This window comes from Natator depressus, chromosome 13 (genome assembly GCF_965152275.1).
Source record: "Natator depressus isolate rNatDep1 chromosome 13, rNatDep2.hap1, whole genome shotgun sequence".
Lineage (NCBI taxonomy): Eukaryota > Metazoa > Chordata > Testudines > Cheloniidae > Natator > Natator depressus.
In genome coordinates this window covers 36,245,886-36,272,652 of record NC_134246.1, presented here as the reverse complement: position 1 = coordinate 36,272,652, position 26,767 = coordinate 36,245,886, and the positions used below count along the sequence as shown (strand labels likewise).

The window sequence follows — 26,767 nt, the reverse complement described above, 5'->3', positions numbered from 1 at the left end:
AGGTATCCTGAGGTGCGGGCCTGTGGTCTGGCGGCTAGGCCACACTGCTTCGCCACAACTTGCAGCACCTCAGTCCGATGGTTCTAGGACCTGCGGCCTCCCCAACTCCTCCGCCACACTGCTTGTAAATTTCACTTCCTGTCTTGTATACTCTGGAATCAGTACAGATCTGATACCAAGGTCTCCAGCACTGAGTTCCCTGCTGACCCGTGTCGTCCGGGGCAGGCGCTGACTCCACTCAGGCAGGGTAGGTCTCTGGTTACAGGTTGTGGGGCTGTAACACCTAAAGGGCTGGAATTCTGCCCACCCCCACCCTGACACCCAAATCCAGTAGCTGACAAGCAGATACAGATGGAATTGATCTGTGTGTCTCCACACTCCCCTCCGTCTGGCTCTATCTCCACCTGTTAACAGGGGCATTGCTGGCCAGTACTCCCCAGTACCGTGCAATGCCGTGTTGCTGATCCCTGGCTGAATAAAGACCAGATTTGTCTGAGCCAGAGGGATGACAGAGATTCCCAGAGCTGCCTGCAGATATCCTGGGTCCCTCCACCCCGATCCACTGCAATAAGAGAGCCACGTTCCTTCGATAGATTCGTCCATTCCAAGGCCGGAAGGGATCACGGTGCTGGTCCCGTCTGACCCCTGCATAGCCCTGGCCCTGGGACAGCCCTGAGCCTATCCTGGCTTGAACTAGAGCAGAGCTGTTAGAGAAATGTCCCGGCTTGCGTTACACGTCACCAGGGATGGAGAATCCAGCCCAGGCCTTGGCAGCAGCGTCTCCGAACCTGATGCTGGCCCAGCCACTAAAGGGATTCGAATGTCCAACTCCCAGGCAATGTCCTTCAGATCCCCTGGGCTGGGCGCTCTGGCCCACACTGTATGGGAGCGGGGGGCAGAGGAGATGGTCTGATGGTCTTCGCTGGCCGTCATCTCTCCGGCTCTACGAACAGCTCAGCATCCACGTGATAGAAACCTCCCACCTTCACGGTGTTTCCTTCTCTGTATTCAGGGCAATTCCTGTTCAACAGAGTCTGTCTTGGGCCGTGTAACAAACACCGTGGGGTTCTCCCAGCACTTGGGAGGGAAGACCCCTAACCGCTGGCAGTTACACTGCAGGTTATTGCACTGTTACGCCCCACTGACCCCAGCTGGGATCTGGCCCATTGCCCCCCAGTGGAGCTGTGGCCCACTGATCCCATCTGGGGTCTGGCCCGTTGACTGCAGTGGAGCTACTGCCCATTCACACCCGCTCAGGGTCTGGCCCATTGACTCCTAGGGCTGTGCACAGCTGGGGCCCAGCACACCCTGGTGGATGTGCACATCTGGAGCCCAGCACTCAGTTTTGTTGCCATGCTTCCCCTTCCCGGGGGCTCCACATCCCCCTGTGAGGCTCATCCACCACCAGGGCCGGGCCAGGCCGGCCTGTGCATCTCCCCGCTGATGCATTTCCCCTCTGCCCGGTGTCACGCCTCCACAGGATCTCTGCTGTGCCCTGGCTTTCCAGCCGCTGCTCGGTGTAGGCCCGTCACTCTGCTGACCCCCCTGGGGTGCCACATTGCCTTCAGAATGGGCCCCGGGGCCTCACTGCTTCCAAGACTGAGCCCCTGGGCTCCAGCCCCCCTGCTTCACACCGTGAGCTCTGCCTGGTGAAGCCAACTGAGAAAGACTCCTGCTCGGAGGTGTCTACGCTCCCCAGGGACCTGTGCACCCCAGCCGGGATTGGCAGTGACACCCAGCCGCCTATTCCAAAGAGAGCCGGGTTTACTGGTTCCCTGGACTGAACACAGATTGGGGATGTCCTCGGCTTAGCCTGGGTTAGGCATAGTCCATCTGGCCCCGCTAGTGCACGGAGCCAGCCATGCTGGGCACACCCCAGTTCTGCTCCCTCTCCCTGTCCTTGTTTCTTTGTCTGTCCCAGGGGAGAGCGCCCATGTCTCTGCAAAGGCCACCTCTCTCCCCAGCCCCCCAGCACATCTGGGCCATTGTCCTCCTGCTGAGCCCTCCTGCATGGCCTGCCGGGATTTCCCATCATGAGGGTGTGGAACTCCCATTGGCTGTCCAGCTCCTCCAACAATCTGGGTTGGGTTCAGCTAGTTGTTAATGACACATTCACGCCACCCCCCAGATGATGACATATCCCAGCACCTCCTGTCTTCTGCTCTATTCCAAGAACCCTTTAACCTCCATGCCCAGCAATGCAAAACACAGAGGGGAAACTGAGGCATGACCAGGCATCATAAAAATATGACGACTAGTCCCACATTCATCACACCCAGCTCCAGCTTGTCCTGCGAGGCATGTGGCTGGGGCTGAGTCAATGCTGCCCTTCGTGAACCTTCATGTGTGTGTGGGTGGGGGGAGGGAGCGGAGTGGAAAGGCAGGGGGATAAAATTGGCTCCTGCCTTTTAAAATTGGTGGCAGGGAGTCAGGCAGGAGAGGTGCTACAGATGGTGCAAGGCAAATGCTCTACAGAGACTGGCACCCAGGTGTCTGGGACAGCAGGGTACTCACCCCTAGGGGGCTCCCTGAGTTAGCATATGCTGGGAGGTAGAGACTGGGAGATGGGATGGGACCCAGGCATCCAGGACAGCAGTGCAGGGCACTCACCCTCAGGGGACGCCAAAGTACAGAGAGACAATGATTCCCCAAAGAGTCTCTTCTCAGGTAGGATTTTATTACGTGGGGGGAGTAAAAAGCTGGGCTTTTATTCAAGCACCCGCTGGGCTTGGCACCACCATTCTGGGTTGGGAGGACTCCTTCCTACTCGGAAAACTCCCCAAACCCAGCCCTGCCCCCTTCAATGAAGGGATGCAGGGATTTCAGGGTGGGACCCTGGGCTGCTGAGACCCCTCATTGTTTTCTTGATCCAGGGGACGTACGCGGAGACCCTAGTGAACACCCTCGGAGGGGACCCGTCATTTTTGCCAAAGGAGACGATGCCCTGGGCTGTCCCGTCACACACCAGGGGGCCTCCGGAGTCGCCCTGAGAAATCAAAGCAGGTAGAGGGTAAATATGAGCTCAAAGCACAGCATTCACCTGTCCTTTTTGAACTGTTCTATAGCAGGGATTGCAGTCCCCCACTGCCCCACCTAGCTAGCTAGATAAACAGATAGAGAATCCAGCCCAGGCCTTGGCAGCAGCGTCTCCGAACCTGATGCTGGACCAGCCACTAAAGGGATTTGAATGGCCAATTCCCAGGCAATGTCATTCAGATCCCCTGGGCTGGGCGCTCTGGCCCACAATGTGTGGGGGTGGGGGCAGAGGAGATGGTCTGATGGTCTCCGCTGGCCGTCATCTCTCCTGCTCTACGAACAGCTCAGCATCCACGTGATGGAAACCTTCCCACCTTCACGGTGTTTCCTTCTCTGTAGTCAGGGCATGAATAGATAGATAGATAGATAGATAGATAGATAGCCTATGGGGATGGACAGACAGGCAGATAGACAGACCCCAGTCTCAGTGTTGCCCACTGAAGGTCACCCTAACTGATCCCCTAACTCCCTTGGCCTCCTGGGAAAGCTCACAGTGCAGCCGCCCACCAGGGACTGGGCGTTTACCGAGAATGTGGCCTTGTTCTCATCAGGGTTCCCCACACACATCATCTTCGAGGGCTTGTAGTAGCGTCGGAGCTGCCTGTCCTCCTGGCAGGTCTCATTTGACATCACCTCCAGCTCCACCTCTTGGAGGATGTTGGTGGTTAGCTTAGCGTCGCGGTTGGTCTTGCCCCATCCTGCCACACTGCACACGGACCCCGGATCCACAGTGTGGCCAGCCTGGGGCAGGGGGATGGTGTATACGGCATCGTCCAGCTCCGCCGGCTCTGCCAGCTGCAATAGGGGGAGGGCAGAGGGGTCAGCACACTGCCTGGGTGGGAGCCAGGCCAGGGTGGATGCTGGGGGCTGTGGGGGGAGGTACCTGCAGCAGCATCAGGTCATTCTCGATGCTCATCTTGTTGTATCTGGGATGGGGGATCTTCTGCCGCACAGAGACTCGTTGCTGTGTCTTCTCTTTCCGAAGGACGTTGTGGGCTCCAAGGAGCACGGTGATGTCCCTGGAAGCCAGACAGAGATTGGGCTAGGCCTGGAGGTCCTTGGAGGCAGTGCTAACCCCTGCATGGTGCTCGGGAGCGCAGTGCTGCAGTGGGTAAGATGGGGGGCTCAGTAGGGAGTGCCGTGCTGCAGGGAGTGGGGTGGAGCTCAGTATGGGGTTGCTCCCCTGTAAAAATTGTAATCTGTCTCTTTCTCTTAGGTCACCCATCTCTCTCGGGGTCTGTGCAGTGCCTGGCACAATGGGGGGTCTGAACTCGGTTGGGGTCTGTGCAGTGCCCAGCACAATGGGGGCCCTGATCTCAGTCAGCTCCTCAAGTTTCCTAGGTTCCAAGGCCAGGAGGGACCATGCGATTGTCTAATCTGGTCCCCTGGAGAACACAGGCCGGAGACCTGCCCCCAAATACCACCGTGATGCAGATATTAAATAACGACTTAACTGATATCGAACAAATTAAATGAACTGTAATGTGTCAATAGACTATGAATGATACAGTTATTGGTCTGAAGGGCGTTAGTCTTCTGTTTGCCTTTCACACAGAAAAACATTAAAGTAAGGGGGGGTGAGGCTGCTGCACAACTGGATCGCTGCACAGCTGGATGGATGCTGCACAGCTTGATTCCTGCACAGTCGGGGATGCTGCATGACTGGATCCCTGCACAGCTGGATCCCTGCACAGCTGAGGGTGCTGCACCGCTGGATCCCTGCACAAAAGGAGCCCTGCACAGCCCAATGGATGCTGCATGGCTGGATCTCTGCACAAGTGGGGGTGCTGCATGGCTGGATCCCCGCATAGCTGGATCCCTCTACAGCTGGGGATGCTGAACATCTGGATTCCTGCATGGCTGGATTTCTGCACAGCTGGACTTCTGCACAGCTGGATGGATGCTGCACAACTAAATCCCTGCACATCTCAGCGTGCTGCGCAGTTGGATCCCTGCACAGTTGGGGCTCTGCACAGCTGGGTCCCGGGTTCGGGGAGACACTGGGGCGCAGACACAGGTTCTTACCCATCGCCGCAGTGGGCGGCTGTCAGCACAAAATCCTCCCGCACCAGGAACCCCCCACACATCTCTTCACCTGTGCAGGTTTTTCTCTCGAGATAGGCCATGTAGGGGCGGGAATGCGGCTTGGCTTTCCGGCCGCCGATGATCTCCCCTGGAACCCCGGGGAGAGATGAGGGGAGAGATTAGAGTAGGCGCAGATGGAAAACTCCAGCAGAAGCGGCCTTGTCACCCACAGTGCTGGCTACCCCACTCCCCAGATGTGCCCAGCTGCCCAACCCTCGCCTGGCATCCATCGGGACTGAGGTCCATTGGATGCAGCCCCAGCAGCTGCTGTCCAACCCTGCATCGATCCAGATGTTGAGAACCCCCCCACTTCACTCCAGCAGGTCCCTAGACGCCAACCACAGTGCCCCCATCCCTTAGACCCCTCCAAAGATCCCAAAGCCCCAGGGGCCCCCGATCCCAGCCGTACTCACCAGTATGAGCACCGGGGGAAAGGAAAAAGGTCATGGGGAGCAGGAGCAAGATCTGGAGCTGCATGTTCAGAGTCAGTGCAGGGACGGTGCATTGGCCTCAGGCCTGGGGGCTTTATAGACTCAGCTGGGGAAAGATGAAAGGGAGGAAACCTCAGGGTCGCCCACACACTCATCTGCATGTGGGGCTCACGCATCTCAGTTTCCAGCCGCACCAACCACACGGGCTGGGGGGGAGGACAGGCCACGCATCAACCCGGCAGCTGGGTCCCAGCACAGCTGGATGATGCACCACTGGATGGAGAAGACCCCCTTGGGGACGGGTCTATCAGGATCCAGGGCTTCTCTGAGTGCCAGCTCACAGCTGGGCGCATCTGCGGCTCTTACTCACTTGGCCCCACCCTCGCTCAGCTCCCTGCCTGTGTCTGTGTGGCTGACACTGACTGACCTCAGTGGTGGGTGAGAACACGGCCCTTTGATCTTTCTCACAGGGGCCCAGCCGTGAGCAGGCTGGGGCTGGGCAGACCAGCCATCGTCCCCGCTAACAGCAACCGTAGCAGGCGGGTTTCATGCAAAGGGGATGCAGCAGGCTCTGTGACATGCTACAGCTGGGAGCTATGACTGTACAGCAGCAGAGGGGCAATGACACAGGAGAGCCAGGAATAGAACCCAGGAGTCCTGGCTCCTAGCCCCCTGCTGTAACCACTAGACCAAATACTCTATGCAATTAATAGTAGCAAGGGGGAAGGAACACAAGCGAAAATAGGGTAAGAACAGGTTAAAGAACATCTAAATAAGTTAGATGTATTCAACTTAGCAGCACCTGATGTCATTCCTCCTAGGGTACTTAAGAAACCAGCTGAAGCAACCTCAGAACCGTTAGCAATTATCTTCAAGAACCTCTGGTGGACAGGTGAGGTCCCAGGGGACTGGAGAAGAGCGAACATAGAACTTATCTTTAAAAAGAGGAACAAAGAGGACCCGGGGAATTATAGCCCGTTGGGATGGGAGCACTGTGGTTGGTGTCTAGGGACCTGCTGGAGTGAAGTGGGTCAGCCTACCTTTGATACCTGTGTAAGCAGGGTCTGAATGAGCTCACCCTTGACAGCTAGCTGGGACAGGGGGAGACTTCAGGAGCAAACTGTATGTAGATGAACACACCTACTCTTCCTAGGTATCCAGCAGACAGAAGCTGTGTTGTTCAAAGTGATCATCTTTGGCTGCTGTTGGGTTTCAAATAATTTTAGTACTGAATGCAGGGGTAGTGAAGTGTTGTTATCAGTGTTGTTATCTTTATTGTATGAGGAAAGGGAGCAGAACTGTGCTTAGCCTGGCCCCGTTGAGAGGGTCACCCTCAGCTGAAAGGAACTCACTAAGCCAGGGGCTCAAATGCCAGACCCCTGTGAAAGTCAGAGGGGGTGGGGACAGGTGTCCCTGCCAGAAGATGTGGCTTCTGCCTAAGGGTCCCTGGTAAGATTTAACCTGTTCCTTCCCACCCTTCAAAGATAGGGCTAAATAGGCTGCATTAGGAGTCTTTTGTTTTGTTAAGTGCTCACAAGAGTTGAAATCACTTGTGGTGGGACAGCGTTTCTGCCCAGCTTGCTTCATGTTCCCCCATTAAGAGCTGACAATCACTAAGAGTTGGGTGGAACCTCAAGAGACTGAGCTGCAGAGGTGACAGCAGAGAGGCAAGTGGCAGCAGAAGGTGACCAGCGAGAAGGGGGCTGGCGGGAGCGGCGAGCAAGCGGCCAATGAGGGTGGGTGGCGGTAACTGGTGAAGCGGTCAGTGGAGCGGAACAGTGGCTGGCAGGGCAGCCAGCCAGAACCAGCACTCAGATGGTGGAGCAAGCAAGGAGCCTTCTTCCCCGGGTGGGAGGTGAACTCACACAGATGCACCTCTGAACCCTGAGTCCTCACCGACCAAGGACAATCCCTGTGAGTGAAGTGTGGTGAGGAGCAGAGAGGGGCACAGAAATGGAACTTCTGGTTGTAGAACTCAAGAACATGAGGCAGGAGACACTGCCTCAACACACGCGGGGCTAGGGTGTCCTGCTCACAGGTTTATGATTCTGAATCCTGCTTGTGGCATTTTCCCTAATGAATGTCGGGTCACTTCCCTCCTTTCATTAAAAGTTTCTTTTCTACACTCAGACTCTGTGCTTGCGAGTGGAGAAGTATGGCCTCTCAGAGGTGCCAAGCGGTGGTGGGACCTGATTACAGTCTTCAAATATGTGAAGGGCTGTTATAAAGAGGATGAGGATCAATTGTTCTCCATGTCCACTGAAGGCAGATCAAGAAGTAATGGGCTTAATCTGCAGCAAGGAGGTTAGACATTTGGGACCCAAGAAATTTGGGACCTCTTCCCAGCTCTGCCCAGGATCCCGGTAGGCAGGGATTTTCATGGATCACTGATGGGCACCCAAACCCCTTAGGCAGGTTTTGAAACAATCTCCCTTGGTCTCAGTTTCCCCATGTGTACAATGAGAAGAATGTGTCTGTTTGCATTGGATGCTCTTTGGGGCAGCAAATTTTCAAGAAGTCAGAGAGCACTGGGGAAGTTCCAGAAGCCCGGAAGAAAGCTAATGCTGAGTCAATATTTAAAAAGTGTGAACAGGACGACCCAGGTAGTTATAGGCCTGTCAGTCTGATATCAATCCCAAGGAAGACAGAGCAGCTGTTATGGGACTCAATTAATAAGGAACTAAAGGAGGATAATGTAAAGAGCCCCTGGTAAAGGTGATAGTGTTGATTTATACACATAGACTTCTGTAAGGTGTTTAACTTAGTACCGTGCATTTTGATAGAAAACTAGAAGGATATACAATAAGGATGGCACAAGTTAAATGGATAAAAAGCTGGCTCACTGTCAGGTCTCTAGATGTAATTGAAAATGGGAATCGTCATCGAAGGAGTGTTTCTAGTGAGGTCCTGCAGGGATCTGTTCTTGGCCCTGTGCTATTTAACTTTTTTTAGTGACTTGGAAGAAAACATAAAATCCTCACTGATAAAGTTTGCAGATGACACAAAAATTGGGGGAGTGATAAATAATGAAGAGGACAGGTCATTGATAAAGAGCCATCTGGATTTCTTGGTAAACTGGGTGCAAGAAAATAATAAGTGTTTTAATATGGCTAAATGTAAATGTATTAATGTAGGAAGAAAAATTACAGGTGATACTCATAGGCTGAGGGACTCTATCCTGGGAAGAAGTGACTTGGAAAAAGTTTTTGGGGTCTTGGTGAATAGTCAGCTGAACAAGAGCTCCCAATGCAACACTGTGACCTGAAGGGCTAATGCGATCTTGTGATGCATAAACAGGGGAATCTAGAGCAGGAGCAGAGAAATTATTTTACCTCTGTATGTGGCACTGATGCAACTGCTGCTGGAATCCTGTATCCAGTTCTGGGGCCCACAAATCAAAGAGGATGTTGAAAAATTGGAGAGGGTTCAAAGAAGAGCCATGAGAATGATTAACAGATTAGAAAAACTGTGTTATTGATAGATAGATAGATAGATAGATAGATAGATAGATGGGGATGGGGATAGATAGATGGGGAAGGGGCTGGAAAGATAGATGAATTGGGATGGATAGATAGATGGGGACAGATGGATAGGGTTGGGGATTGATAGACAGATATATGGATGGAAACAGATGGATAGATGGGGATATAGATGAACTGGGATGAGATAGATAGATAGATAGATAGATAGATAGATGGGGATTGGTAGAGAGATAGATAGATCAGGATAGGATTAATCAATGGATGGAGTGGATGGATGGGGATAGATAGTGTGACAGGGTCGGGCCAGATGGCTACAGGAGAGTGATACTACTGGGAACCACTGCTAAAGGATTCCCTCCCCACCCCCAGCCTACGAGGGGCGTCCATAGGTCCTGGAAACCAAGTGGGCAGGGCGTGCCCTCTCGCTGGACCCAGTTGAGGTAGGCCCAAGCAGCGGGCAGTAAAGCGGCCCTCACCTCCTGAAGTATGCTCTGGGGAGTACGAGGTCTGGAGAGCCACATGCACAGAGCGAGCGTCAGGGGATCCAGCCAGTCTCCCCGGTCATAGACCAGGAGGTCTCCAACTCTGGTAACTTCTGCCAGGACCAACCTCTGGTGCACCGAAGGGGACTCCGCCACCTGCACACGTAGCTGGGGATTGTGTAGCAGGGGCTCCAAGAGGAGATCTGCTCACTCAGTGGTCCAAAGCCTAACGCTCGCAGAGTGCCCAGGAGATACCCGTGAGCCACCCTATCAAATGCCTTCTCCTGATCCAAGGACAGGAGGGCGAACAACGGACCACCCCTACACCCAAGCTCCAGGAGATCCCGGACCAGATAGATGTTATCAAAGATGGTACGGCCCGGGACAGTGTAGGTCTGGTCTGGGTGGACCTCATCCGCCAGCAGGGACCCCAGCCACAGCGAGATGGCCTTGGCTATGACTTTGTAGTCCGTGCTGAGGAGCGAGATGGGATGCCAATACCATAAGTCGCGGAGGTCCTGCTTCTTCGGCAATAAGGCGAGCACGGCTCGCCTGCATGAGAGAGGGAGGACCTCTCTCTGCAAGGACTCGGACCAGACAGTGACGAGGTCTGGGCTGAGGACGTCCCAGAACACGTGGTAGAACTCCACAGTGAGCCCATCCATGCCCGGAGATGTATTGGTGGGCATGCGGTGGAGGGCTTCCGAGAACTTGACCAGAGCGAGAGGCAGCTCTAGACGGTCTCGGTCGCCCACGCTGACCAGCGGGAGTCCGTCCCAGAGCACTTTGCAAGTGTCAGGATCGGTCGGATCTGGGGAGAAAAGATCTGCGTAGAAGGCCCTGGCCCTCCAGCACATCTCTGCCAGATCCGGGAAGGGGGTGCTATCCTTTGCTAGGAGGCAGGTGACATGCTTCTTGGCCCCCTCTTTTTCTCCAGGGCGTAGAAGAAGCGGGAGCTGCGATCCATCTCCCGAAGGAGGCAGATGCGGGATCGAACAAAGGCACTCTGGGCCCGATGGTCCTTGAGGGCTCGGAGCTCCTCCCGCTTCTCCCGGCACGCTCCGCAGAGGGATGGATTCTCGGGGCTGGCGGCCAGACTCCTCTCCAGCTCTAAGACCTCCTATTCCAACTGCTCTATCGCCACATACCTCTGTTGGCTGGCACCCCAGGTGTAGTCACGACAGAAGAGCCGGGCGCACACCTTCCCCACGTCCCACCACCACCATGCTGAGGGAAAGGCGTGCCACTGCCCTCGCCAGGCCAGCCAGAACTCCCGGAAGGACACCATGAAGCCCACATCCTCCAACAAGCTGTTGTTGAAGTGCCAATAGGCCGGCCCCTGCCACTCTGCGCAGAGAGAGGCCATCACGGTGGCTAGAGGGTGATCCAAAAACGGGGCCAGCAGGATGCTGGAGGAGTGGGCCGGTGAAAGGTGGAAGCGTGACAAGTAGATGCGGTACAACTGGGAGTGGCACAACCGATGGGCCTCCACCCGGACAAAAGTAAACCTCAAGATGTCGTCCGGTCGCACCAGACTTCCACCAGGGAGTGATGTTCGATAATCTCCTGGAGGATGTCCGCGGCGGGCGGGCACTGCTCGGTCCCCAAGCAGTTCCACTCCTTGAGGGTGGTGTTAAAGTCCCCGCCCAGGACCAGGCACTCACAGGGATACAAGGAGCTGAGGAAGGCAGACGCCTGCTGATAGAAATGCAGCCGCTCCGGGCCCAATGTCGGGGCATAAACATTAATAAGGTTGACTCCAGCAATTCCAGGTGGCAATCCAGTGGCCAGACAGGCAGAAAGGACCCCTCTTAGGTGGTGGTTGTGGCGGTGATGGTGTCCACAGCAGCGGCTGGGGATGGAGCAGGGGTCCCTCTTTCCTCTCCTCTGGGGAGAGGGCCAGCAGCACCCCCCAAGGGGCTGCATCAGGAGTAGCAGCAGCAACCTGGGGTGAGGGGTTCACCAGCCAGCCAGCAACCAGGTAGCAGAGAAGGGGGGGCGGTTTCTGGCCCAGACAGGGGAGCAGTTGAAGCAGCAGCAGCAGCAAGAGCTTAGGGCCTAGCAGCAGCCCCAGCAGCAGGAGGAGCAGCCCTCTCCCTCCTTCCTCCCTCCAGGCCAGAGGGCTACAGGAGGGTGATCGGGGCATAGATGTTAACGAGATTGACCACGATCCCCTCCATGCTGACCCAGAGGTGCAGCAGGCTGCCCGGCCCAGCCACGACGACCCCCAGCACCTCCGGCCGTAGGTGCGGGGGAACAGGGTTGCCACTCCAGCCATACGAACTGTGAGATGGCTGAAGTTGACCCTGTCCCCCCATTCCAGCAGCCAGCTGTCTTCAGCGGCTAGATCCATTTGGGTCTCCTGCAGGAAAACCACAGAGTATCCCCCCTCCCAAAGGAAGGAGAGCACCTGGCACCTGCGGAGACCCATCCTGCAGCCCCGGGTGTTCAATGTTGCAAAGATGATGGGTGCCATGAGGAGGGCTGCAGGGTATCCTCGCCGGCAGGGACGCTCACGGTCCCCATTGGGCTGCACAGCAAACCGTGACCTACCCCGTAGGTGAGTAAGGAGTCACGGAAGCCACGGACCCGCTGGTAGGCCGTGGCAGCCTGCTTCCCGGTCCTTTTACCCTCCCCCATAAGGGCCCTCGCGGCCCAGAGGATTTGATGGAAATCCCCCCATCGCTGGAGAGCAAGCTGCACCTTGTTACGGGAGCCACGGATGTCTTCAAGAAACTCCCACCGCTCTTCTCTCAGCATATGGGGGGCCAGGGTCACTGGCCCCCAGCCTTCCTCCAGAGGGGCTCCCGGCACAGCCCCAAGGCCCACTGAGATGGGCAGGCAAGGAGCAGATCCCCAATGTGGCGTCCGATAGGCTGGTGCCACATGGTCCGCCTCAGATCCCGGCTCAATGGGGGGCAGTGGAGGGAAGATAGCAGCCCCGAGTGTGTCGGGACAGGGGAACATGAAGGCCGCTACCTGGGAGCCATCCTCTGGGAAAGGGAAGGAGACAGCCCCAGCAGCGACAATGGCGTCACGGGAGGTGGAGCAGGGCAGGTGTCAGGAGCAGGGGCAGGGGCAGGGCAAGGGTCAGGAAAAGGGTTGGGGAGGGGGCAGAGGCAGGATCCTGGGCCCCAGTAGCCGGGCTGCTGGGAGGTGGTCTCTCTCGATCTGGCACAGACGTGTGGGGGCTGGGAAGGGGGCCCTCCATGATGCCGGGCTCAGGCTCTATGGAGGGTGTGACAGCCACGGCATCAGGAGGTGAACGATTTTCGGTGCGGCCCCTGCCTGGGAAGGAGGTCGGTTGCCCCACACCACCGAGGGATGCCCCTGGTATCTCGGGTCCGGCCGTGAGGCACTGGCCGTCACCTCAGTGGGCTCGGCGGCCATCAGCGGGGTGCCACCTGCGTCCGGGCGGATGGAAGAGTCCAGGGGACCCTCGGAGGCGGAAGCGGAAGCAACGGTTAGGGGGAGGGAGCATGGGGAAAGCGGGGCCGGAGTGAGGTCACCGAGACCGAGGCCCTCTGGCAGAGGGTCGTCCTCCCCCTGGGTAACTGGGGTCAGACCCAGGGCTTCGATCTCTTCGAAAATGGAGGGGAGATCACCCCACCACCACCCTGGGGTTCTCCCCGCCAGCGCCCAAAGCGACGCTCGCCTCGGGGCTTGCAGGGGCCGCGGGAGTCAAAGGGGCAGGAGGGGCTCCATCAGGGGCCTCCACAAGGAGGGGCTCTAGTGGAGGGGCAGTGCTACCCTCTGGTGCTGCCACGTCTTCCCCAGCTGGCACCAGTGGATGGAGTACACCCATGGGCAAGGCAGAAGGCTCGGCATCGGTGCCCTGCTTCCTGGTCTTCTGGGGGACCTCCGTATCCGATGGCAGGAGCAGAGCTCGAGCCTTCCACTTGTCCTGCTTTCCCTGTACTAGGGCCCAGCCCTCCATGGCATCATCTGGGGGCTGGCTAACAGGGGTCGGGTCGGGGGGCAGGGGCGATGGCTCCGGGACTCGGGGAGGAAATGGTGGGGCAGCATGAGGGAGGGAAGATTGCCCCTCAGGTATCCCCGCTGCACCCCCCTCCACGGGCCCCGCCAGATTGCAGGCAGCAGAGGTGGGGCTCTCCCACTCGTCTGGGCATAGTGGGAGAGGTTCGAGTGGGAGCAGTGGTGGACTGGGAGGGAGGAGGGGCAGCTCCAGGTGCTGGGCAGCCTGTGGTGCCAGTGATGATGGGGCCGGAGCCCTGCCGGGGCTCGGGGGTCCCGGACGCTCCTCCGTGCCAGGCCAAGGGGCAGTCCCTCCGGACATGCCCCATCACCAGCACTGGGCCCCCCCCGTAGAATAATGCACCCGAAAGCGGGCCCCCTGGTAAGGGACCAAGAAGGACCCCTTGAGCGCCTCTCCATCACGCGCCACCGGCGGCAGTTGAAGCTGCACCTGCCGGCAGAACGAGAGGATGTGATGGAGGCTGGGGTCTTTGCAGCCCAGCGGGAGAGGGCTGATAATGGAGATCAGTTTCCCCAGGGTAGAAAGGCAAGGGAGTAGGGCGGCATTGGGAAGGAAGGGCGGTACGGAGGTCAGGACAACTGGGACGCCCACGTCCTCTCGCGGCTCCAGGGGGACGAACACCCCCACCCACCACCAGGCCCTTCTCCACCACCTCCTGGGTGGCGGCCTCCGATTCCAGGAAGAAGACGACCTTCCGATATATTTTAGAGGCCGCCATGATGGCCGTGGGCCCCACCACCCTTGCCAATGCCCGCATGTAGGTCTCCACGTGGGGCGAGGCGGGCACCAGGAGGCAACAGATGCCATGCTTCCTGGTCAAGGTGGGGAAGGGGCCCCGGCCGCTGGGAATGGTAACAGAGATGGTGGCCTGGAGAGATGACGTAGTGGCAGGCGGACGGCTACCGCCCCCTGGGCGTATGCCCTGGGGCCGGGGGAGGGACACCCGCAGAGCTGGTGAAGGGAGCAGCGGGTAGGAATGCCACGGCCAGTGGCAGGGCCGCGGCAGTGGGGGCAGTCCCTGCCATGGAGGGCCTGGTCTTTTTGGCAGCGCCCTTCCCCTTCTTTTTGCCCTGGCCCTTCCCACCAGCTGGGGGGGCTCCCCCAGAATCTGAGGGGGCGAGGGACGTGGCAGCAGCGGAAGTCACCCCGTTGCCCGCTGCTGCCGGCGCCCCAGTGGGGGCGGTAGCAGGTGGTTCAGCCGTGGTGGTTGAGGTAGAGGCTAGAGGGAGTCACGGGGGGCAGGTGGAGGAGGGGCAGCGGGGTCTGCCCAAGGGGTCCCACCCACCTTATTATGGCAGGGGATGAGGTGGGGGGGAGGACAAACACCGGGGGGGGGAGGGGAATAGGTCGACCACTCCTCCCCGCTAGGCTGCAGGCAGGGGAGGAGGGCGCCGGAAGGGGAGGGCTGGATGCGGGGACGGGGGGGCTATCAAAGACTTGTGGGGGGGGGGGTTGGTCACCAACCCAGGGTAGGATTCTGGCTCCTCTAGCTGCACTAGGGAGGGGGTTTATAATAGCATTAAGAGGGCACAGTGAAACGGGGTAAACTAAAATGGGAGGGGCACAAGTGCGTGGGGGGGGAGCATGGGCGCATGGATTGAGGGGCTAATCAGGGCAGGGTGGACTACAGGGGGAGGGACACAACCAGGTTGGAGGCAGGACAGGGAGACCTAGGGGCTAGCTTCAGAGCTGGGACGGGGCAAACAAAGCTGCAGAGGGAAACGGGTGGGGCAGACAAACAAACTGAAGCTAGTGAGGGGCTGAGGCAAAGGGAGGGGGGGGAAAGGCTGCAAGGGGCAAATGGGGCAGGTAGCAAGGGGCAAACTCCATGCGGACCCGGAGGTGCAGCAGGCGGCCCAGCACCTCCGGCCATAGGTGAGGGGAGAACAGGGTCACCACTCCTGCCGTAGGAACAAGAGGATGTGACGGAGGGTGGGGTCTTTTCAGCCCAGTGGGAGAGGGCTGATGATGAGGAGGGGTTTCCCCAGGGTAGAGGGTAATAGGGCAGCATTAGGGAGGAAGGGAGGGACGGAGGTCAGGACCAAACGGATGCCCAGCTCCTCCAGCTGCTCCAGGGGGACAAACACGCCCTCCACCGCCAGGCCCTTATCCACCACCTCCTGGGCAAAGCCCGCCCACTGCTAAAGGATCCCCCCCCAGCCTAAGAGGGGGATCCACAGGACCTGGGCACCAAATTAATCCGGGGGACAACTAATGAAGTAACAGGGACAGGAGTGTGGTCAAAGGGTCAAACGAAGGGAACCGGACAGGGGCACCGAGCAGAGAACCCCGGACAGTGCCCACTGCTCCTCAAAGGCATCAAGGGAGTCAGTGGACGCCGCCCAGATACGTGAATGGACCGAGGATCGGAAATAGGCCCCACAGTCACAGGAGACTCCATCGGCCAACCTCCTCACTCTGGTTTTATAGATGGCCATTTTAGCTAGGGCCAGGAGGAGGCTGACCAGGAGATCCCGTGACTTTGTGGGGCCACGGATAGGGAGTGCATAAATAAGAAGGTGAGGGGAAAAGTGCAACCAAAATCTTAACAAGCTGTCTAAGAGGAGCCAGAATAGGGGCTGCAGCCTGGCGCACTCCAGGTATATGTGTACCCGGGTTTCCCTCACGCCGCAAAAGGGGCAGGTGTCCGGGATAGGGGTGAAACGCGCGAAGTAAACGCCCGTGCTCACGGCCCCGTGAAGGAGTTGCCAACTGATATCCACGGCGGCTACAGGAGAGTGATCAAAGGGAGAGACAGGAGTCCCGGGTTAAGCCGGTTCCTTTTCCCTGGGTAAGGTAACAGGGGCAAACAGAACAAACAGGAACTCGCTGGAACCAATTAAGACCGGCAGGCTAATCAGGGCACCTGGTTTAAAAAGGACTTCACTTCAGTCAGTGAGGGGTGTGCAAGGAGCTGAGAGTGAGAGGGCGTGTTGATGGAGGACTGAGGAGTACAAATGCTATCTGGCATCAGGAGGAAGGTCCTGTGAGGATACAGAAGGTGTTGGGAGGAGGCCATGGGGAAGTAGCCCAGGGAGTTGTAGCTGTCAAACAGGTGTTACACGAAACCCTGTAGACAGCTGTGATCCACAGGACCCTGGGCTGGAGCCCGGAGTAGAGGGTGGGCTCGGGTTCCCCCCATCCTCAACTCCCTATTGGATACAGGAGGAGTTGACCTAGACTGTGAGTCCCACCAGAGGGGAAGGTCTCTAGCCTATCCCCCAACCCACTGGGTGGACCAGCAGAGACTGTGGGGATTGTTCTCCTTCCTTTTCCCCATGCTGGCCAGTGATGAGGTTAGCTGAGTGAACGGCAGGTTTGAGCCACTAGCAAAAGTGGCCAACCTGAGGGCTGCCGTGAATCCCTGAGGCGAGCAAATCCCCCAATAAGCGCAGGACCCACCAAGGCAGAGGAGGAACTTTGTCATAATAGATGGATGAGGATGGCAAGAGGCAGCTTGATTTTTTTGTCACTAGAATAGTTTCAAACCTGTCCCACTTTTGTCCCAGAAGTTGACCCTCTGGCGTCAGGACAGCTGATTCCTAGGCAGCTTTTACACTTTGCATCTCTGTCCCAGCAGGCGGGGTCTCGTCCAGCCCTGAGTGGGTTAATTCCCTCCTGGCACCCATCAGATCCTCATTCTTACTCCTGTGGGAATTCTGTATCACTATCCAATGCTGAATTTGCACAGAAATTAATGTTGTTTGTGTTTGTGTTGCCCCCTTACTAACATTCAGTGGGGGTGTTTTGGTTGGCTAGCTCCCATTTCTAAAAAGGGGGAAGGGTCGATGGGGAATCAGGACCCTGAGACTGACAGCCCCCAGGAACAATGGGGAGAGGCCAATGCTCCAGGTCAGCCTGACTGACAGGGCGGGCAGGCTAATCAGGGAGTCAGGAGGCCAGGGAGATCCCGTCCTCCATGTGAGCTGGATTTGCCTGGGTCAGACAGAGTGGGGTTGAGCTGAGGAGAAAGCAGGGGCCCAAGCTGAGCTGGGGGACAGAGCTGCAGCCCCAAAGCCAGAGGCACAGCCCAGAGAGAGCAGACCTGTCCTGGGAGCAGAGCTGCGGCAGCCAGAGGGGCCAGAGAAGCAGCCCAGGGAGCTGGAGGCAGAGCAGCAGCCGTGCAGAGACCGAGTGGTGCAGCCGGGGCTGGAGCAGTCCGGAGCTGGGTGCGGTGAGCAGCTGGGGAGATCGAGGGGGACCCTGGGCAGCAGGCCCAGCACAGGGAGACGCCTCAGCCAAGAGGCTCTGCAGGCCAGGCTTGGATCGTAACCCTGACAGGGCGGGGGCGACACTGGGAAGAAGGGTCCTGCCACTTAGAGCCTGAGAGCGTGTGGCCACCACCAGAGCAAGTGTCCAACCCACAGCATCCCTGCAGCACAGCCAGGGCCTGAGGAGGAGGCCTGGGACCTACAAGGAGCAGACTGAACCGCCCTGACACTCCAGAGACACTGTTTGTGAAGTTCCCTGCCACAGAGTGGGGTGATGTCTTTCCTTTAACCTTTACCATTTTTCCTTATTCTTTTTAAAATTAATTGTTGATTAAATATCTTGCATTTGCTTTAACTTGTATGTAATGGTCAGTGGGTCAGAGAAGTGCCCAGTGCAGAGAGAGTACCCCGGAGTGGGGACACCCTAGCCCCTCTCCTAGGTGACAACAGCAGGGTTGGGGGTCGAGCCCCCCAGGAATCCTGGGCCCAGCCTTGTTGGGGTTACGAGGACTCTGCCAGACAGGAGAGTGGAAGGGGAGTCCTCAAGGGCAGGGAGGCCACTGGGTAAAGGAAGTGGGAGCGAGGACTCAGATTCTTTCGCTAGCCCATTTCACCGGGGTAGTGCAGAAGCCAGGAAAGTTCCCCACAAGAGCGGGACTATTCCCCCGCTTATATTTGCACAGAATTTTCTCCCCACCCCCGCCCCACCCTGAAATGGGCTGCACAGCTGCTGGCCTCCACAAGGAGGCGCTGGACCCCGCAGAGCTCAGCTTGCACATAGAAGACACTTCCCGGGGGAGGGGAGGGAGCTGGGGGGTTCCCGGCAGCTCCCCTTCTCAGCCCGCCCTGGAGGAAGGCAGCAGCAGGCAGGAAACTCCATAGAAGCCCGGTACCCAGCATCAGGCTGTCTCCCCCTCTGGATCTCTGGGGGGAAAAGGAGGGGTCTCGTTTGGGGTGGGGGGCCCACAGCTGGGCTCCAGGGGTAGGGGGTGCAGGAGTCTGAACCTGGGGGTGCCACGCAGCTGGGCTTTGGCAGGAGGGGGTGCGGTTTTCTGGGCTGGGGGGATACCCCGCTCTGGGCTCTGGGCAGGAGGGGGCAGAGAAACAGGAACTGGGTTGTCGTAGGGGTTGCTTTAACTCTCTACTGCGGGGGGACAATTTGTGTGTCTCTGTATTGTTACAGATATACTTACTGCCACATATTTTGAAATCAATTACCAAAATAATTGAAACTGGTGTGATTCTATTTTGTTATTTTGACAAAGAAAATATCCAGAATTTCGAAATGTTGTATGCAGAATTCCCCCAGGGGTATGACATGCTGCGTGAAATCTCTGAACCCAAGTGTCCTAGGTCCCAGCCCAGTGCATTTACCACAAGCCCAACCTTTCCCTATAGGGGTAAATTCCCTCCTGGGCCTGGCAGCTGCAGCAGCTGCTCTGGATATCGAGGCTCATGTTGATGGCTCACTCCCAGAATCACTTTTTTTTTTTTTAAACTTTTTTTATTCATTGCTGGCAATGTAGCACTGAATGAAACGCAGCAGGCCGCATGGCAGGGTGGGGCAGGGAAGGTGGGAAAGAGGCGATCAGCGCCGGGGATTGATCTGCAATCCGTTCAGCGTAGCCTTCACTGTGTTCCCTTCCCACTGGCCTTGTCCACACTGGGAACAGGTGTGTTTGGAATGGGAAGTGGCCCCCCAGGGGGAACTAACACACGGGAAAGGCCCAGTGAGGACAGGGCAGGCTGCAGTTTTAACACGACTTAGCAGGTCAGGTAATGACGAGGATCTCCTATACACGGTCACTCGACAGGGTGACATGGGTGAGAGCTACAAACCGCCGGGTCTGCTCCAGGGTTTGGCCCGTGTCCGTTACCCTGGGGGAAATAAACCAGCTGGTTCCCTAGTGAAGAGGCAGCCTAAGGGTTGGGATTCCCAAGGGAACTGACAGGAGCAGGCCTTGAACCTGGTTCCTAAATCCCCTAGGCTCCCTGCATTGATGCTCATGGGATGGGCGCTGCCTGAGCGGAGCGATGGCTGGGGGAGACTCAGCCTGGGGGGCTGCAGCCCTTCTGCAAAGCAGGCCCTATGTCTGGGCCTCTCCAAAGGACAGAAGCGGTGCAGCTCTGGCCAGTGCAGCGATTCCTGGAGCGGCTCAGGGCTGCAGCCTCTTCATCGTCTCCTGTATCCAGAGGATGAAGGTGGAGACACTTGTGTACACCCCAGGGGGCTCCCCAAGAGACGATGCCCTGGGCTGTTTCCCACACACCAGGGGACCCCCAGAGTCACCCTGTGAAATAAAACAAGCCACAGTTATTTTCCCATTCATTTGTACAGCTCCTAGTGCAGTGGGGCCTGATCCCCAATAGCCACTTGTAGGCTCGACTGCAATACCAACAGCCTCATTAATAATAATGATTGGATGCTTGAAGCCAGGAGCACATTTACCTTTGCACAGTTTTTGTTAGTCTTTGGATCCCCCGCACATGATCGTTGAGGCGTTATAGTCATATGTCCCATTACGTTTCTTTGGACATGCGGCATCCTTCATCACCACCACATCCACCTCCTGGAGCATGGCCAGAGTCGATTCACTCTTTGACCTAGTCCTGTCCTAGCCAGCAAGGCTGTACACAGTCCCAGGCTTTACTCTTTCGCTGGCTTGGGGCAGGGCAATGGTTTTCACTCCTCTATTCAACTTCACTCTCTTTGCCAGCTGAGACACAAGACCTATGAAGATCAATGTGAAGGTCGCACTCAAGGACGCAGAGACACACCCCAATACCCAGCAAAACCCATAACCATGGTCTCAGTGGGGGGGGGGGGTGATGGGATGGGGGCGGTACCTGCAGCAGCATGATGTCATCGTCATCCGTCTCCTCGTTGTACTGCGGGTGAGGTATCTGGTGGCACATGGGGATCTTTTGTCTTTTCCATTCCCCTAGTCTTATGTTATGGGCTCCCAGCTTGACAATAATCTCACTGTAAAAGCCAAGAACAATCCATGAGGCAGCAGGGGCACGAGTGAACTTGAGGCAGGGGATGGGCACATGTGAGTCTGTCACATGAACAGTGATATGGACGGGACACGGCAGCATGGGGCTCTTAGGCCATGATCCCAGACTCAGCTGCTGGCCTGGAAAAACGTAAAGACCACCGTATACATTGCCCACTGAGATCCAGCCCCAGGACTGGAAACTGGCTGACTTAGGGAGGGAGGAGGAATAGCACATGAGGCCTCTCCCCGCTAGAGGGTACCATTTGAGGCACAAAGTCCCTGCCCAGTGGTGTTGGGGTCCCAGCCTGTGTCTCTCCCAGCCCCTTCTGCTGTTTCCCTGAGTTCCTTCACTCCCCATTGTCCTCCCAGCCCCTGGATCTCAGCTGCCCTGCACCCCAGCTAGATCCACACAGGGGGTCTATGCCCAGCTCCCTGCAGCCCAGAGGCCTGCAGAGCTGTCCTGGGGCTGTGAGCCCCTCCTTGCCCTGATCTGGGCAATGGGCCAGACCCCAGCTGGTGCCAATGGCTGTAGCTCCATTGATTTACCCAGCGCTGAAGCTGGACCATGGTTTGCAGAGGCCCCTAGAGACATGGCGATGCCCCCTGAGCAGATTGGACCCCTGAGCTCTGCTCTCCCAGCCTGTCCTACTAACTGTTCCTACCCTGCAACCTACGACAGTGCCAGGACTCCCGACTCCATCACCCAGTAACACCCGACCTGCCCCGACATTCCCAGCACGGAGGCGCTTACTCTCCATTGCAGTGGGCGGCCGCCAGCATGAAGTTCTCCGTCACCAGAAACCCTCCGCAGCTGTAACTCTCATCTTCATCTCATATATCCAGATAGGCCATGTAGGGTCTGCAGTGGGGCTTCAATTTCTTTTCCCCGATGATCTCACCTGGTCGGGGGGAGACAAGTTTCATACAAAGAGCCCCATTGTGTCCCTGGGCCGAGCAGGGACCGAGCTCCCCATCCCGAAGGGGAGTCCCCACAGCCTCAACCCACCCCCTCTGATGCTCTCCCTGGGGGATCCCTGGGCCTGGAACTCTGCCCTCTCCTCAGCTCTCCCCCAGACTGGACACCCCATGGGGCCGAAGGGTAAATCTGAAACTCTGACCTGGCTGTGTGGAGAATCGGTGCCAAACGCACCGGGAGTGGGTCAGTAATCGCACTGCCTTAAGGTAATGGCAATGGGGGCCAAAGTCACCCCAGATTAGGCCAGGTAGCCCCCAGATGGGCACTGACAATCTTACTGGCTGAATTTCCTTCAGGCAGGATCCTTTCCCCCAGTCCAATGCTGCTCCCTTTGTACTTCCGGTGTTGTGAATGCCATGGGTAGAGAGAAAGGGAGAGATCATTTGGGGCAGCTTCTCCCCCTTCTGATAGTACTTTCTCTTCTTCAATAAACGTCTCCAGCTGGGGCTGAGGAAACAGAAACTCCATAGACAGGCACCCCAAGCTCTTCGTTGATGAAGATGTACGTTTTTCACCCATATCCCCTTTCCCGATAAAGAGTGGCCACTTAATCATTGTACCCCATGATCACCCCTTTTACAGGACTGACTGTGACAGGCCCCTAGATACCAACCACTGAACCCAATTCCTGAGACCCCCCTTTTACCTCAAAGTCCAAGAGTCCCCGAGTCCAGTCATACTTAGCAGCCCAAGTTCTGGGGGAGCAGGAGAAAGGCCGTGGGGAGCAGGAGCAAGATCTGTAACTGCATGGAAAAACTTTTTCACTAAGAGGGTGGTGAAACACTGGAATGTGTTACCTAGGGAGGTGGTAGAATCTCCTTCCTTAGAGGTTTTTAAGGTCAGGCTTGACAAAGCCCTGGCTGGGATGATTTAACTGGGAATTGGTCCTGCTTCGAGCAGGGGGTTGGACTAGATGACCTTCTGGGGTCCCTTCCAACCCTGATATTCTATGATTCTATGATTCTATGTTTGCAGTCAGTACAGGGATGGCACATCTGCCTCAGACGTGGGGACTTTATAAACTCAGTTTGGGGTGGGGGGTGGGGATCAGGAGGACAGGAAACCTCAGGGTCACCCACACACTCGTCTAAATGCAGGGCTCAGGTGTCTCAGTTTCCAACCACAGCCAATCACATGGGCTGGGGGGAAGGACAGGCCGTGTGTCAGCCACACATCCTACACAGCTGGCTGGATACTGCATGGCTGGGTCCCTGCACAGCTGGATGGATGATGCACCACTGGATGGAGACGACCTTGGAGGACACATGTCTCACAGGATCCAGCACTGATCTGGATGCCAGCTCACAGCTGTGCACATCTGGGGCTCTTACTCACCTGGCCTCATCCTTGTTCAGCTCCCTGCCCGTGTCTCTGTGGTGGAGACTGTGGATGACAGCGACTGATGTCGGTGGGGAGGGTGGGAACGTAGCCCTTTGATCTTTCTCAGGGTGGCCCAGTCATGAGCAGGGTGGGGCTGGGCAGAGCAGCCATCGGCCCCGATCACAGCAACTGTGACGGGAGGGTTTCTGAGAAGCCCCGACCTGAGTGTGTGACTACGCGAAGGTGATGTGGCAGCCTGTGGGATACCATATAGCTGGGAGGTATGACTGTGCAGCAGCAGAGGGGAAACACCACCACAGAGGCAGGGATAGAACCAAGGAGGCCTGACTCTCAGACCCCCCCACTCTAACCACTATAGCCCACTGCCCTCCCAAAGGCAGGGATAGTTAGTGCCAACCAGTGACGTCTTCACTGTCCTTTACAAGCCACTCCAGTCTCAGACCTGACAAACTCACTATACCTAAGGCTCTGCTTCCCTGGTATTTACCCCTAAAGGGTGGCGTGCGAGGGCTCTACTGAAAGCTGATAACTTGTCAAGCCTCATGCTCGCTGTGAGACGTGCCCACGGCTACTAGTTAAGGGATAATACCTCTATCCTGACACCTACGGCTAATGCCACTGGGCTTGTCTCTTTCTTAAACTTTAGACTGAGCTCCTTGAGTCTATCACTGTAAGGCAGGTTTTCTAATCATTTAATCATTCTCATGGCTCTTTTCTGAAACCTCTCCAATTTTTCAACATTCTACTTAACCTGTGGGCACCAGAACTGGACACGGTATCTGAGCATCAGTTGCACCAGTAAGACAGAGAGGTAAAATAACCTTGCTGCTCCTACTCTAGGTTCCCGTTTATGCATCCCAAGATCGCACTAGCCCTTTCGGCCACAGCGTCACACTGGGAGCTCATGTTCAGCTGAATAGTCACCATGACCCAAAAATCTTTTTCCAAGTCACTGATTCCCAGGATAGAATCCCCCATCCTGTAAGAATGACCTGAAATCTTTATTCCTACATGTATACATTTACATTTAGCCATATTTAAACACATTATTTGCTTGTGTCCAGTTTACCAAAGGATCAAGATGTCTCTGGGTCAGTGGCCTGTCCTCTTCATTAGTTACAACTACCCCAATTTTTGTGTCATCTGCAAACTTTATCATAGAGGATTTTATGTGTGATTAATGAGGGGGTAGGGCTGACCTAGGGGAGAAGGCCTTAAAAGCCAGAGGCTAAACGACCAAGGGGAGCTAGCAACCAGGGGACCGCAAACAGGGAGTTTGTAGGAGGCAGTTGTAATATAACCACTATAGTAGGAAAGGCCATATCACCAGAGCCAATGCTGTGCCTGTCTCCGCCTGCGCCTGTATCCAGACAGAGAACCTGGCCACGGATGCCTCTACCCAGATCCTGATGTGCACTTGCAGAGACTGTGGCCTGCATTTCCCATTCTCAGAAAGCCAAGCTGGGGGGAGCATCCAGTGTGAGAGGTGCCTGCTGGTGGAATCTCTCAGGAAGCAGGTGAGTGAGCTACAGGAGGAGGTGGCTAGGCTGAGGAGCATCCGTGACCATGAGGAATTCCTTGAGTGTATTCATATGGAGACATCCAAGGCTGAGGAAGCTATCCAGCTACAGAGGACTGCTGTCACACCTCTGGGGGAGGAGGCCATGGCTCTGTCACAGGGAGGACACTGGCTGCTGGTTACTTCTGGCAGCAGGCAGTGCTCCACCCCTACTCCCAACCCACCCACCATGGTGATGGAAAACCAATATGCTGCTCTGGCAACGAGTGATGAGGAATCACCCCCAAAGGAGGAGAAGGAGAAGCCATGTACCTCCAAGGCTGGGAGGATTGCAGCCACCACTCCCAGGAGGAAACGTAGGGTAGTGGTGGTCAGTGACTCTTCTGAGCGGGACATAGGCACCCATCTGTCGCCCTGACATGGCCTCCTGAGAGGTATGCTGCCTGCCAGGGGCTGTATCCAAGATGTTACGGAGGGATTGTCGAGGATCATCCGGCCCTCTGACTACTACCTCATGCCACTCATTCATGTGGGCACTAATGATACGGTGAGGTATGGCCCTCAGCAGATCAGAAGTGACTACAGGGCTCTGGGAGTAAGGGTGAGGGAGTTGGGGGTGCAGGTGATGTTCTCTTTGATCCTTCTGGTCAAGGGTAGGGGCCCAGGCAGAGACAGATGCATCCTGGAGGTGAATGTCTGGCTGTGAAGATGGTGTTGCCAGAAGGGCTTCAGCTTCCTTGACCATGGGATGCTGTTCTAGGAAGCAGGACTGCTCTGCAGAGATGGGGTCCACCTATTGAGGAAGGGAAAGAGCATATTTGGATACAGACTGCCTAACCTAGTGAGGAGGGCTTTAAACTAGCTTCAAAGGGGGCAGGTGACCAAAGCCCACAGGTAAATCAAGAACATGGAGACCTGGGAGAAGATTTGGAATTTGGGGAGAGTATGGGCTGTTATAGCAGGGATAAAGGAGAGACAAGACAGAACTGGGGAGGCGGGGGAATCAAATCAGTATCTTAGATATCTGTATACTAATGAGAGAAATATGGGGAATAAGCAAGAAGAACTCAAAATGTTAGTAAATAAACACACTTATGACACAGTTGGCATCACAGAAACTTGGTGGGATAATATGCATGGCTGGAATATTGGTCTAGAAGGGTACAGCTTGCTCAGGAAGAACAGGCAGGGGAAAAAGGGAGGAGGTGTTGCCTTATATATTAAAAATGTATACACTTGGACTGAGGTTGAGATGGAAATAGGAGACAGACTTGTTGAAAGTCTCTGGGTAAGGATAAAAGGGGTAAAAAACAAGGGTGATGTCCTGGTAGGGTCTGCTACAGACCACCTAACCAGGAAGAAGTTGTTTAAAGAAAGCCTCATCTACCTCTAACAAAATCATACAAAGCACAGGACATGGTGGTGATGGGGGACTTCAACTACCCAGACATCTGTTGGGAAAATAACACAGCAGGGCACAGATTATCCAACAAGTTCTTGGAATGTATTGGAGACCATTTTTATTTCAGAAGGTGGAGAAAGCTACTAGTGGAGAAGCTGTTCTAAATTTGATTTTGACAGGTAGAGAGGAACTGGTTGAGAATTTGAAAGTGGATGGCAGCTTGGGTGAAAGTGATCATGAATGACAGAGTTCATGATTCTAAGGAATGGTAGGCGGGAGAACAGCAAAATAAAGATAATGGGTTTCAAGAAGGCAGGCTTTAGCAAACTCAGGAGTTGGTAGGTAGGATCCCATGGGAAGCAAATCTAAGGGAAAAAACAATAGAAGACAATGGCAGTTTTTCAAAGAGACATTATTAAGGGCACAAGAGCAAACTATCCCACTGCATAGGAAAGATAGGAAGTATGGCAAGAGCCCACCCTGGCTTAACCAGGAGATCTTCAATGATCTAAAACTCAAAAAAGAGTCCTATAAAAAGTGGAAACTAGGTCAAATTAAAAAGGAAGAATATAAACAAATAACACAAGTATGTAGGGACAAAATTAGAAAGGCCAAGGCACAAAACAAGATCAAATTAGCTAGAGGCATAAAGGGTAACAAGAAAACATTCTACAAATACATTAGAAGCAAGAGGAAGACCAAGGACAGGGTAGGACCGTTACTCAATGCGGGGGGGGGGGAATATTAACAGAAAATGTGGAAATGGCAGAGGTGCTTAATGACTTCTTTGTTTCTGTTTTCACCAA

General features: G+C 55.9%; 1 protein-coding gene and 1 pseudogene across 1 annotated transcript; both read right to left on the bottom strand.

Moving 5' to 3' along the window:
- Positions 1–2,800: 2,800 nt before the first annotated feature.
- On the bottom strand, positions 2,801–5,604 carry LOC141996964 (duodenase-1-like). Its single transcript, XM_074969258.1, is given in 5 exon segments — positions 2,801–2,986; positions 3,562–3,885; positions 3,887–4,055; positions 5,062–5,209; positions 5,535–5,604. Coding segments are annotated over 5 exon segments (891 nt in total). The 5' UTR covers positions 5,599–5,604.
- Positions 5,605–19,880: 14,276 nt separating this feature from the next.
- LOC141997094 (granzyme B-like) lies at positions 19,881–22,448 on the bottom strand (annotated as a pseudogene).
- Between the last annotated feature and the right edge of the window lie 4,319 nt (positions 22,449–26,767).